Source organism: Octopus sinensis, linkage group LG4 (assembly GCF_006345805.1).
Source record: "Octopus sinensis linkage group LG4, ASM634580v1, whole genome shotgun sequence".
NCBI classification, from domain to species: domain Eukaryota; kingdom Metazoa; phylum Mollusca; class Cephalopoda; order Octopoda; family Octopodidae; genus Octopus; species Octopus sinensis.
Window position 1 is genome coordinate 67,037,571 of NC_043000.1, and position 14,130 is coordinate 67,051,700.

A 14,130-nucleotide genomic window follows, 5' to 3' on the forward strand; every position below is an offset into this window, starting at 1 on the left:
TCTTTATAAAATCAGTTTAACATGGATTACTCAATTCTTTTTAATAAAGTATGTGTTTATTCAGCTTTTACAAGGTTGACAGTGACTTAAAGTTTCAGCTTACTCACCTTTGTTAGACTGTGTGAATATATAAGAAGACAAAGAATTGATATAGCACAACTTTATTATTAGTTACAATTGTTTCTGTACTACTCCATTTCGAACCACATTGCACATAATTAATTCCATGTGAAAGGTGAGCAATTTGTATGGTTGATTGTATTGGAATGGCACTTTGACAGCTTGGCATTAAGTCATGCACTTTTTTCTCAGTGTGTGACAGACCTGTATTTCGTGTTGCTTACATTTGGAGGAAACATTACATTGATTACAAAAATATGATGATGATGTAAGTGATATTCATTGATGTAATAGACAAAATGTTTTCTGCTGAGGTCAACTTTTGTCTTTCATCCTTCCAGGTCCACCAGCCCCCTTCCAACATTATTATTTAGCAGAATCGTTAGCATGTTGGGCGAAATGCTTAGCAATATTTTGTTCATCTTTATGTTCTGCATTCTAATTCTACTAAGGTTGACTTTGCCTTTCATCCTTTCAGGATCAATAAGTTAAGTACCAGTCAAGTAGTGGGGTCGATGTGACCAACCATCCCCGCGTCAAATTCCAGGCCTTGTGCCTATTGTAGAAAGGATTATTATTATTATTATTTTGTTTTTCATAAGTGTCATTATTATTTTTGTCTGCTCAACCATTGATATGTTAATTCAAGGGCATGTTCAGTTGATCAAATAACTGCATCTTCGTTACACTGTGTAACATGATTTTTGTCCTTGGGTAGCAACTGTTTTTTCCTATTTGCTTACCTGTAGAAAGTATGAAAAATGGCTAATATTTTCTTCAAACTTTGCTTTTGTTACATTTATTCAAATCCCAAAGAATCCCTTTCAACACATGGCTATGATGCTCCCCACTACTCCTGCTCATAGTCAGAGGTGCACATATCATCAGCCAATAAGGGACATGCTCAAGTGGTTACGGTCAAGTAGCTGACAAGCAAATCTGTGGTATTGAGCATAATATTTGCTATAACAATATTTCTGCTTCAGCAACTCTGTACCGAATCTGTCTGAAATGTAATGGAGAATAGGTGAGTTTCAAAACATTGATGTCCAGATCACAAAAGCAAAGTTTGAAAAGAATAATAGTCGTTTCCAGTACTTCCCTGGGCATGGACACATTGAAACTCCGATGTCTGGCAGCTGACTTGGCAGACACCCATAAAATTATTAACCATCTTACAAACAATAACTCTGAGGACCTTTTCAAACTCCACCTGTCTAACACTGGTGGACATGTTTACAAAGTCAGAAAACAGCACAGCTCCCATGACATTTGGAAACATTTTTTCACGCTAAGAGTTGCTGAAGCATGGAACAGACTGCCGGCATCAGTTGTTAGCGCTGTCGGAGCACTGCATCCTTCAAAACTTCCATGCTTCCTGAGATTCGCCAACACTACACCTGATTTTTCCCCCCTCCATAAATACGCAAGCATGTATCTGACTCATACACTGTTCACTTCCCAGATATTTGTACATTACTGCATATGCTTTATACGCACTTTTGACAAGTTGTGGTGCACCTGAGCACTGTATACAATAATTTCATTATTATTTCCTTTGATTTCCTGTTAGAAGCAAATAGGAAATAACACTTACTGACCAAAGACATAAAAAAAATTGTTAAAAGGTCTCTTATAAAAGTTGCTTTGTAGATGGAGCAAAGAAAAGTACAAATAGAAAGCACTAAGTGTTATTAGAGTAGTTTTTTGTTGGATATTGTAAAACCATATACAGAAATACCAGTGTTAATTTATTGTGGAGCATTAGGCCTAGCATAAAATTTTGGGGAATACTAAGGGATATGAAAGTAGTCAGGATGAAGCATGTGTGAGGTTTGTTTACGCTGTATACTAATTTAGATTTAAAATAGATAGAGGAGAGAATATTTAATAGGTCTAGTGTGTAGAGGTAAATTGCCTAATTAATCTTTTAGCATTAAAAGCATGCTTAACCATATGCCCCAATAAGATTACTAGTGACATCAAGCAGTAATTGTTTTCTATTAATTCATTTTTCAAATCTTATTTGTGCTGCAAACATGGTGTGTATGCCGAGATGCTTGTATACACATGTATATGTGTTTGTTGGTATATATATATAGATGTAGCTATACCTATACAGTCTATAATTTTTATTGACATGCCTGTTTCCGGTACTGATTTTTTTCCTCCTACCTCCATTCAGTTCTTATTTCTGTGTACTTTTGTATTGATATACTTTTGTGTATCTAAATAAGTATATTTGTACATATACTTTACTTTGATTAAGTGGTCCCATTGCTACTTTCTTCCAGCTGTATCATTCTTATATCATCTCTTATTTCCTTTTCCTATCAACTTTGTCTTCACAGTTCCTTTGTAAATCTTTTTAAAATTATTTTTCTTTACATTTTATTATTTTCTCTCACTGTTTCTTCTTTGCATTACATATTGGCATGTCCTGTCCTTAATCAGTTCATCTTAGCAGTGTATTAACAGAATGTTGGACACGATGCTTGCAGTTATGTCCCTTTAAGTTCCGAGTTTAATACAGGTCAACTTAGGCTATCAGCTTTCTGTTTTATATAAATAAGATACTGAGCTTTAGTAACATGTGAATGGAATTATAACAGAAGACAAAGGCTGGCTCCCTTTTATAGTGTTGTTGGTGTCCTCTGAGCTGTCTTTGGGGTAATTTTCTTTTCTTCATTGGAGCTTTTCTTATTGACATTCCTACTATTGACAAACACACAAACTGCATCTGGATGGAACTCATACAATTTTTGGTGAAAGGCAGCTTGAAATTTTAATGTATTTTTTAGTCAATCCTTTCCTACTGACATTATATTCTTACAAGATTAATCTTGATATTTTGAGTAAGGCCTTTGTTGTTACTTCAAATTAGATGCTGAATATTATTGTATTTAAGCTTTGCACCTGTTTTGATCATTTTGACCTAGTATTTATTGAGATATTTACTGATAGCTGGAATTGCCACCTCAATTTTTGCTTTGCATACTGATGAGCATTGCTACTGATATATATATATATATATCTCCATCTTGTCTGTTTGACTTTCATTGGTATGTTGAGGGTATCGAGACTTCAGGTTGTTGTTACTTTGGTTTCTGTAATGATACACTGATGTAAGGCTTGTGTTCACTTTGAGTTTCTTGATTTATTTTCCCTTTCCTTTGCTTTTATTCATTGTCTCTTTTGTTACAATTGTATACTCATCTCAAGTTGCCTCATCCCTTGTTTTGGCCAGTTTTATCATGTAAGATATTTTTTAACCTTTGCTTGCATCTGACACAGTTTTTATTAAAGCTGTTCTGTACAGCAAGGCTAATTCAAGTTTTTAGAGTTTGGTTTTTTCATGACTATGAACTACACTGTCTATATGTTTCAGCTAATTTTGAAAATAATCAAGAATAAGGAGGGACTTAGTGAAATATCTTTATTGAGTTAGTATTTAGAACATAATTTTACTTTAAAGCAAGTTTTGTGTCACAGAACCAGAGTTGGTCTCATATGGCTTTGTATCAAAAGGTTTGACAAGGATTTTAGAATTAGTTTTATTCTCCATCTAAATATTTTATCATGGCTTCAGGCTGAATACCATGGGGTTGTCATTAGTGCCAGGATAGCTACTTTATCTAATAGAAAAAAATTGATTTTTAAAATATAAAATACTGTTTTAGTATCTATTAGGTTGTTACACATGAAATATCGCATTTTTAGTTACAGTAAAACCCATGTAATTTGCGTACCTGTGTAATTTACACAGATGATTTTCAGTATTAAAATTGTTAGAAAAAAGCTTCTCCTCATGTAAAATTTGCATCCAGAAGTTTTCAGAATTGCGGATATGGCCAGGAGGAAAAGGTTTTCAATTTAGTTGTATTTAGCATAATTTCACTTATTTATGATTAGATTTTATTAAATTTTCATTAAATAAAAATAATTTCTGTTTAACAGGTATCACATTGAAAGCTATTAAATTACAAAGTGTTTGTGTTGTTTATAATAAACTTTACTTTGCATTTCTTGTCCACAAGAGTGTTCTGTCTTCTTAAATCATGATCACAGGAAAAGTTGTTGATAATTCTTGTCAACAAAAACAAAGCTGATAAATATGCACTAGTGTTGCAAAATAAGTTTAATTACCAATAAACATCAGCTTAGATGACACTTTACTCAATTGACAGAGATAGGTGACTGATCAAACTGATTATGTAAACAGAATTCTAATTGGTTGAAAGTGTCTTCTTGTCTCAAGCTCTGATTTTTTGCTTATTCTTGTTGGAATCTTTGATATAGAATATCAAAATTTGAATCATCCCTTTCACACTTATAAAGGTGTCAAGCAAACTTAAAAATTTGTCATTACTGTTTTAGCCAGGAGACCAAACTGATAGTTTGGTAACCTGCTAAAATAAAACTTAAAATTGAAAGGAGAAAATAAACAGCTTTGTAAGTTTAACTCAGTGTTTATTGAACAAGAGAGATGCAAAACTTAAAAAGTGAATTGTTAGAATATACATGTCTGTGGGGAGACATAAACAAGAATAGCAAAAATCTACTATACCAAAAGAACTGGTAATACATACATCACAAGTGTTCTATGAAGAAAACATAAGATTGCTGCATAATTCAACATGAATGTGAAACGACATTAAATGTCATAAAAGATAAATGAAGGTTTCTGTAGGAACACTAAGTCATATTCACTTAGTTTACATGTGCAAGGATGAATTATGATGTCATTGGCATTAGGTGCAGTAAGAGCTGGTAGTGGCAATGTGGCTGGTGATGAATTTCATTGTCCTAACATGGAGAAAGTGAGCAATAGCATCGTGGAGGCAAACACAAGCTAAACTTCATAGGTGAAGAAAAACTGATCTACTTAAGGAAATTGCAATAAGTAGAAACTCCAAGCAATGTAAAATATGGCCCAGACCGTGATTACTAGCATGAACATCAAACTTCAAAAAGTTGTTAACTATTTAATGGTTTTAGTAAATTTATACAGAAAAAGTAAGCATTATACTGTCCAGCATAAATAAAAGTAAACTTCATTATATTTTTTCTGTAAAAACCTATTCTGATGTTAAATGAGTCAACTTCCCTTACATTTGTATGTCATTTTTCAACAAAATAATATTTCTAAAAAATTCCGGATACAATCATATAATTTACACACCCACTAAAGTTTATTTTTGTTTTTGTGAAAAAAAATTATGTAAATTGCATGGATTTTTATGGTACTCGTTATTTCAGTCATTTAAAAACTCAATTATGTATACCCTTGCATTTAATCTTGACTCTTTTTCTTTCCAAACAATATTGGTACCCACAGACCTTATGAAAATGATAACAACCAATGTTGTGTGATTTCCTTGTATGAGTACAAACTGGGTCACTCTGCTGCAGAAGCTCTACAGAATATCAAGCAGGCCTATGGTGATAGTTTTGTTGACATCAGAACTGTTCAGAGATGGCTCCAAAGATCTCGTTCAGGAGATGATAGTCTTGAAAGTGAACCAAGGGGAGAGGCCAAAATCAGTTACTTGGCATGATGGATTAAATACTTTGGTTGAATAAAATCTGAGAATGGTCTGAAAACTTTCATCAGAACTCTAAACATCTCGCACAACTGTTTCTCAACACCTGAAAAAAATTGGAAAAGTCAAGAAAATGGATAGGCTTGTTTCGTATCAACTAAATGAGATTAAAAAAAAACAGGTGCCTCAAAGTGTGCTCCTTATTGCTTTCTCGACTGGAAAAAGAACCATTTTTGCATCGAATCATTACATGTGATGAAAAATGGTCACTCTTTCACAACAGCAGGGGAACAGAACAGTGATTAGATGCAGGAGAGTCACCTAAACACTACCCAAAACCACCATTGCATTCTAAAAAGTTAGTGGTCACTGTATGGTGGTCTGCAAAGGGAGTTATTTGTTATTCATTTTTGCAACAAGGAAAAACAGTAACAGCAACATCATATTGCCAAGAAATTGATTGTATGTATGAGAATTTGAAAATGAAGCAACCCAGACTAGTAAATAGTGATGGCCCAATTTTGCTCCATGACAATGCACGTCCTCACACTCCTCAAGCTACAGTCCAAAAGTTGCAAAGCCTGAATTATGAGATTTTGCAACATCCTCCCTATTCCCCCGATATCTCTCCTACTGATGATCACTTATTTAAGCATTTTGAGCTTTTCATATGCAATAAAACATTCTTAAATAGAGAAGAGGTAACTCAAGCATTTGGACAGTTTATCACAGCAAAAGATAAACTTTTTTTAAAGATGGAATATATGACTTTGAGAAACATTGGATAAAGGTTATAAATGAACATGGATCATACTTTGATTAAATAAATCAGTTCTTTAATACTTCTGAAACATTTTATTGTTACATTTCAGATATGACATTTCATGTGTTACAACCTAATAGCTGGTTCATGCAAAGCAAATAAAGAAATATTTTATCATGAAATGTTTTGAGAATGCTTTTGATGCAAGTGTTTGTTCTTGAATATGTTTTAGTGTTATAAACTTAATTTAATATTTTTATATTTTCCTTCAGATGATGGATTATTTCTGTGCATTCTCTTTAATTCTTTACAACTTGTTTCTCTTCTTCTGTCGGTAAGTACCAATTTGTTTGTATTTGTAATCTCATGGTTGGTGAATGGTCAGCTTGCACTGGATATTCTTTGTTATTTTATTCAGAAGTTTGTATCTGGATAAAATATATTACTATATGACACAGTTGCAACTAAGAACAAAAACAGTTATGGAAAAGTCTACTAAAAAAAAAAAGCAACCCAGAAATTTATATAGTTCAGAATATTTTATTGCATTTACTTAAATAAATCAAGGAGAAAGTCATGTCAAATGTGACGTCATAGAGACAAAAACTTTTAAGCAATCATTATAGTTTAGTGTAATCGCTCTCAGTTGACTGACTAAATGCTTTTTATTATCCAGTTTATTGATCTACTGTTGCCTGGGTTTCAGTCAATTGGTTATATATTTTCTATAAAATTATTGATCACTTCAGGTAGAGGAATAAAAGGAAAGCATCTTGTTAGATAAGGAAATCTGCCCTTTAAGAACTGTGATTAACTTTTATAAGATTATAGACCAGTCTACGTGTCCATGATTTTTTGTTAGAAAGAAGACCTGTCTTTAAGAATATATACCATATTTGAAGTATGATGTGATCTTCAATATAATTCTGCCTCCCCATTTTCTTTTTCAAAGTCACTAATTTTATTCTTTCAGCTTTTTCTATACTTGGGTATAATACTAACGTGCCAATTTTGATCTAAGTGTTTTGTTACATACATAAGTAAATATAGTGTGTTAGTTTCATTCATTCATTGTAATGTCCATTTTTCCATGCTAGCATGGGTTAGATAGGACTATTTTGAGGTGGTATTTTACAGCTGAGAGCTCTTATTGTTAGCTGTTACCTGCTTTTCAAGTAAAGGATTTTTAATCCCACTGATCTTCGAAAGTGTGATATTATATGGGCCTTGAACACAGCAGATTTATGGAAACTAAAAAAAGAAAGTGAACATGCTTTGCTGGATATGTAATGTTATTGTACATGCAACGATGGCATACAGATGACCTGAAAGAAAAGCTGTGAATAAGAGGAAGTGGATTTAAATGGCAAGAGAGAAGATGGTGTTGTTATGTATATACTATATGTATGAATGTTGACTGCTGCATAAAAAGGAAACACGGCAGAAAGAACACTAGAATCATTTGTACTGAAGGCTGGGATACTCTTGTTGCATTTATTGTCTGTTCTCTCACTCCCTTCCTGTATCATGCACTCCTGCTTCTCTATCTCTTGCTGTCCTCTCTTCACAGCCTCACCTTCTCTTATCTCCCTTCCTCTGGTCCACAACACCTCCACCTTTCTTATTTCCACTGACCATTTTCGGTATCTCTTTCATGCACTCCTCTTGACCATACTCTTTCTCACTCAACCCTGACATTATTTTGTTCTCCCTCCCTTACCCATTTTTAACCCTCAACACTGTCTCTTCTGTTACTCTCTTCACTATTAACAATTTTCTTTATTGTGTTGAATCTTTTCTTCACTGACTGATAAGAAAGCTTTCCACTTAGTTTGGAGAGCAGAACTGGTCCTAAAGAAGTAAAACTCAATGATTTCATATATCAAATGGCAAAGAACTTGCCTTAGCTTAGTTAAGTGATATTTAAAAATAAAAAACAAGAAAAAAAAAATGAAATCATAAACGAATTTCTGAAAAGGAAGCACAATGAAATGTGTAATAGTGAGGACAACCCAATGACATATGTATTTGCAAAGGCAATACTGCATCAAAAGAGTGAATTCTAAAAAAATTTATGCATGAAAAGAGCAGATTCTAAATTGCAGACTTAAAAAAAAAAAAAGACAAACATTCACAATGAAAGAAATGAAAGTTGCAATTGAGCAGTTCAGCAGCCTTAAAAAGCGATACAAAATTGATATGGTTACACAAACAGTAGGGCAATGAAACAAATGACGTGCTTTTCTTTTCTGATAAAACTTTCACAAAACAAACCTGTTTAGAAAGGAATTCAGATTCTTTGTGTCTTTACATATATCTATGCCATTAAACCAATAAACATCGTCATCTTCCTGAAGCAACAGTAAGAAATGATACAGCTAATCCTGACAACTCTATTCTCTGCACAGTTCCTTTCTTACTTACAAGTAACTTACTTTTAAGTAGGTTAATAGTCTATGCATGGTTACTTGTCCTGCTAGAAATAATAAACATTTCTCCTCTAAAACACTCCTTACTGGAAGGATATACACAAAATAGTCCTCAAAATATTATGTTTGAATTAAAATAGGGATGGTCATGGTTGGACGATCCTCAATTCAGGTTTACTGGATTGGGGGGGGTGATCTGATGTTAAGTGGCATCAGCTCCAACATTCAAACATTGGGTTTGTCAACTGATGAATTTTAACCAAAGCCGTGCTATTGCTAGTGACATCAACAATCCTTTCAACATACTTGGCATGAGAACCAACAAATAAAATTATCTACCCACTCTTCATTAGTCATCTATTATTGAGAATATAATTTTCTTGTCATACATTAACCTGTTCACTCCCACATCTAGAAATCATTCTTCACTCATTGATAATCTTTCCATAGTCATCCACACGAACAATCACATACTTTATGCTAGACACTACTTATTTAAATATTATTTGTGTTATTTAAAGAGACTAGATAATTCTGCTCTTCTTGGAGGTAGTAAAGGTTTTGTGTGAAGTGTATATGTTGTATGTGCATGGAAGGTTCAAGAGGCATGAAAAGTGATGTCGTTGCATGGGTTGATAACTGTGGCATCAAGTAGAGAGAGAGAGAGTGTATAGGTAACTAAGCCATGGCAAGAATATCCATGGAAAAGCTTAACATTTGAACCAGCAAAGGTGTCCTAAATTAGAACAAGGCTAGAGCAAACACCCATTTGGCCAATAGGCATTTATGGTTGTGAAGCATGGCCTCTAAACAAATCTGAAGAGAACATAATCAATGTGTATGAAATGTTGGTGTAGAGGAGAATGTTACGAGTTTCTTACAAGGATCACTGGACAAATGAATGGGTGTTACAAAATATGGGTGAAAGACAGCAACTCCTGAACATTAAGAAAAAATAAAGCTTGTCTATTATGGTCATATTCGAAGAAGCAGAAGTTTGGAAAAACATCACGGAAGAGTAGAGAGCAGTAAATCAAGAGGCAGGCAAAGAATGCAATGGATGGACAATATCAAAAACTGGTTGGACAAGAATGGCAAGGCAACTGGAGAACTTGCGCTTAATTGGGAAGACTTTTGTTGTAGTGCCATCAATGTGCTGCAAGCGTATGATGTATGACAATGTATTGGTCAGAGTAATGATACTAATTGTTGTAGAGGTTTCAGGATTGTAAAAAGATTTGACTTCTGCACCTTAGCAGCATTGTGGCAAGAGTTTGGATTGAAGTCACCAAGGATGATGACTTTGGAGAGAGGTGAAGAGAGGCTGATAGCCTTGACGTAGGATGAGAGATAGTTGAACATACACAATTATGTTAGATCTCATCCAAAAGAAATCCATCTGAATGATTGGTATGCACACCAACTAAATACAATCACACTGTTTCCTCACTCTGCTCATTCTGTTACAACTCATAAGGGCATCTGCTCTTCTAAAGTAACTTGTTGGGTACCGCATCTCCTCATTGACCTTTACCTTTATTTTACTTCACAATTATTAAGTCTTTAATCTTACTATAATGAGCCTTATGTCCATGTCTGTCTGTTCCCTTTTCATGGTCAAACAGTTGGACTAATGGTCACAATGCTTTTTGGGATTACGAAGAAGGTAATCTGGAAGGTATTTTATATGAAAAAAATGTGAAAAAGTATGATTATTTAGTGGATATTGAGTTTTGTATTAATAAATCACCTTTGATTTATATTTTTTTTTTGTTAAAATTCCAGTGACTAGGATTAACTCTGAATCTGCTCCCCATATAGTTTGTAGATTTAGACGGTTTAGATTTCTGATACTATCCTTTTATTTCCCATCGTAGTTGGGCAGATTTACTATCTTACTATAATGGGCATTACGTTCATCTGTCTGTCTCTTTGTTCCCTCTTCATGGCCAAACAGCTGGGCCAATGGTTACAATATTTTTGGGGATTACAAAGATAGTTGTTAGGAAAGTTTTTGGTATGAAAAAATCAGAAAGTATGATTATTTTATGGATATTAATTTTTGAATTGATAAACCACCTTCACATTTTTATTAAAAATTCACCGACCAGTAACTTGGGATTTACATTGTATAGTTCATGGCCCCCATCGTAGATATGAAAGGGGTTGCAAGGACAGTTAATAGCAAAATAAAATGGCAAAAGTGCGTGTGATTTTTTTGTGGTTATTGGTGTGTGTCAGTTTCAAGCAGGGTTTGAGGTGGCTGTTGTTTACATCTCAGTTTTGTCAATCAAAATAACCCATGGTACCAGAACATCCAGACATTATTCGCATAGAACAGTGAGAGGTAAGTCTTAGTTTGCTTTTTTGGAACTCTAAAGATTCCTCTCACGCATTCACAGCAAACAAGACTCAGAGCCAGACTTTAGATCATGTAGGTGTATTTTTACCCACTCTGATGTTTACACATGACCAGTTACACGTTGCTATGAGTAGAGCAAGGAACTCCAGTAATTTGAAAATTAGTGTCTATCAAACAGAAAATATCATCCACAAAGAAGTTTTGTAATCATATTGATATTATTGAAAGGAATACAAATCCTTATTTAAATAAGGAAATTTGTGAAATTTGAATGTATAAGAGTATAAACAAGTGTAAAATAGTGTAAACAACTAAAATAAAAGTACATCCAAATAACGTCTTTTTTCTTAATACTTTTTATGTAGTGGTTGAAGGAAGCTCTGGCTTTCATTAGGAGTGGTCCACATAACCATTCATGATACAGAGGCTGGGAGACTATTTGAGTTCAGGAGTAAATCGTCATCACATGTCGTCACTTAGTTGCAAACCCATGTCATATAGCTGCAATAGAATGCTGTATCACCAACAATAATGTGATTTCTCTAAGACATCACCCAGTAATCTATCAAGTCCATTTACACATTTCTCAATACATACTGCTGTTATGACTTACCACCCTCAATTTTATGCTTCCATCGTAGATGGGTAAATTTGCTAATAATTATAATATACTTTATGCACACATCTGCATGCAAAACATTCACAATGTTAACATAGAAGTATCGAGAAATAAATAAAAAACATCTTTATGAACAATGTATCAGAAAGCAGATTCAGTTACAAATAATTATTTCTTGATGTGTTTATATTCTAAGTGTAAACAAACTTTCTTGCTGCTAAGAATTTAATCTGATGGGTGAAAGGGGTAAAGCTGTTTTACTGTAATTGCTAACATATCCCTCTGGGTTACACAAGGTGTGTGGGTTCAGTGCCAAGGGCAGCTTTCCACCTTTTAGAATTATATTACAAGTAAATTTGTGTGAAAAATCACTTATTTTTGTAAAAAAAAATGTTTATAATATAGAAATTTTGGAAAGATTTTTCTCAAAAATATTTTTTTTTTCTTATTTCAGGGTTGTTGGAACTCAGCACTATATATTCTTATCAGCACTATTCATTGGACTGTTATCATTTTGTGTACACCACTTTTATTATATGGCATATGTGAAATTTGATTATACCTACAATGTGTATATTTGTTCTTGTATTGGTGAGTTGTTTTTGTCACTGTTTTTATTCACTTAGGATCTATAAATTCTTTAGCTCACTGTAAGTTTAGATAAATCTGAGATTAATGGAAATATTAGTATTTGAGGTTTATGAAATTTCATGTTCCCTCTCTTGGAGTTCTTTCATTTTTATGGAGTGATTTTGTTTGGATCCTCCAAGGTTTAAATTTACTATCATTCTCTCCCTCCCCTGTGACTCCTAGTTGATATCTATCACTCTTAATAATATCCATTTCTATGGTGGAGAGTTGGCAAAATCGTTAGCATGCTGGGTATACTGCTTAGCAGCATTTTGTCCATCTTTATGTTCTGTGTTCAAAATCCACTGAGATTGACTTTACCTTTCATCCTTTCGGGGTTGATGAAATAAGTGCCAGTTAAGCACTAGGGTTGATTTAATTGACTTACTCCTTCTTCTGAAATGCTGGCCTTGTTCCAAAATTTGAAACCGATATTATTCATCTCTGTTTTTTATCCATCACGTTTTCTCTTACTGCAACACATGTTTATTACTGTCGCATCATGTATGTGGCTTATCATGTTTTTTATTCAACCTCCTACAACCAACATGTAACTGTCACTGTCGCTTCCATTACACCCCTCCCCGTCCTTTCTAAAATCTGTCTTTTCCACCACACTCATACTCATGCTCTCTTCTTTTTCGCACTCCAGGTCAGTTCTCCCCCCCTCTTTACACTGTTGCTCTTGTTTGCCTTTAAAAGAATGGAGATAAAGAGTAGTGAGTACTCTTCAGTCTTGGAGGAAATGAGGCAACCTCTCTAGTGTTAATAAAATGATAAAATGCAGCCTATACACTAAAATGACAGGCCATCAAATAGAGACCACGTACAGTAGAGAGAACTCATTTGTATGTGTCAAGGACATGGTAGCCTCTCTAGCACTGGTGTCACAATAGAACATATTGGGTATGTTCATTCTAAAAAGTGGCTCGTGTTAAGGCATCCAGCTATTGAAACCATGTTAATACTGGAACTTAAGTGTGGGACATGGTTCTCCAGCCCATGTAGGAGGATAATAACTCCAAATAAGATCTCAGTCAGGCCATGACAATGTGTTCAAACCATGCTAGCATGGAAAATGAACATGATAAGGATGATGAACTTAATTTCTGTTTAATTATATATATGTTTTTTGTTAATTTTTTTGTTTTTATTATAGGGTTCCTTCAGTCTATGTTCTGGGGTGTTTGGTGCTATATTAAAAGAAGAGAACAATACTATGTCTGGAAATGTGTAGTTGTGTTGTGTTTAACTAATGTGCTTTTGTGTCTTGAGCTCGGCGATTTCCCTCCATTACTGTGGATTGTAGATGCTCATGCTTTATGGCACTTAGGAACAGTCCCACTTTGTATACTTTGGTACAGGTAAGTCATCATTTCTCATATAGATTATTTTAGTCAGTAGTACTTTCTCAACTTCCAGCAAATTTTTCTGATATAAAGCTATTAACACCTACAAGGCATTGTAGTCATCCTTAGTTTTAATTGCTTGTTTCATGCTTTTGCTTGATGGGGCTCGATTTATCCCAGGTTAGTGGTCCCAGAGATGTCATTATGCTTAGAGCCAACCTGTCCACCAGTGTTCTCCATTGCTGGCAGTCCCATGCCAGCTCCTCTGCATCTTCCTAGGTGACATCAAGCATCTGGGGATCTTCCCAGCCATTT

General features: G+C 34.2%; 1 protein-coding gene across 3 annotated transcripts in view; it reads left to right on the forward strand.

The window, feature by feature from the left end:
• Positions 1 to 14,130, forward strand: part of LOC115211091 (post-GPI attachment to proteins factor 3-like) — a 54,654-nt gene that overhangs the window by 36,675 nt on the left and 3,849 nt on the right. For all 3 annotated transcript variants that reach the window (XM_029779981.2, XM_036502096.1, XM_036502097.1), the window contains exons 5-7: positions 6,699 to 6,760; positions 12,291 to 12,427; positions 13,626 to 13,830. In XM_029779981.2, the coding sequence (XP_029635841.1) occupies positions 6,699 to 6,760; positions 12,291 to 12,427; positions 13,626 to 13,830 (404 nt within the window). The remainder of the gene's footprint in view (positions 1 to 6,698; positions 6,761 to 12,290; positions 12,428 to 13,625; positions 13,831 to 14,130) is intronic.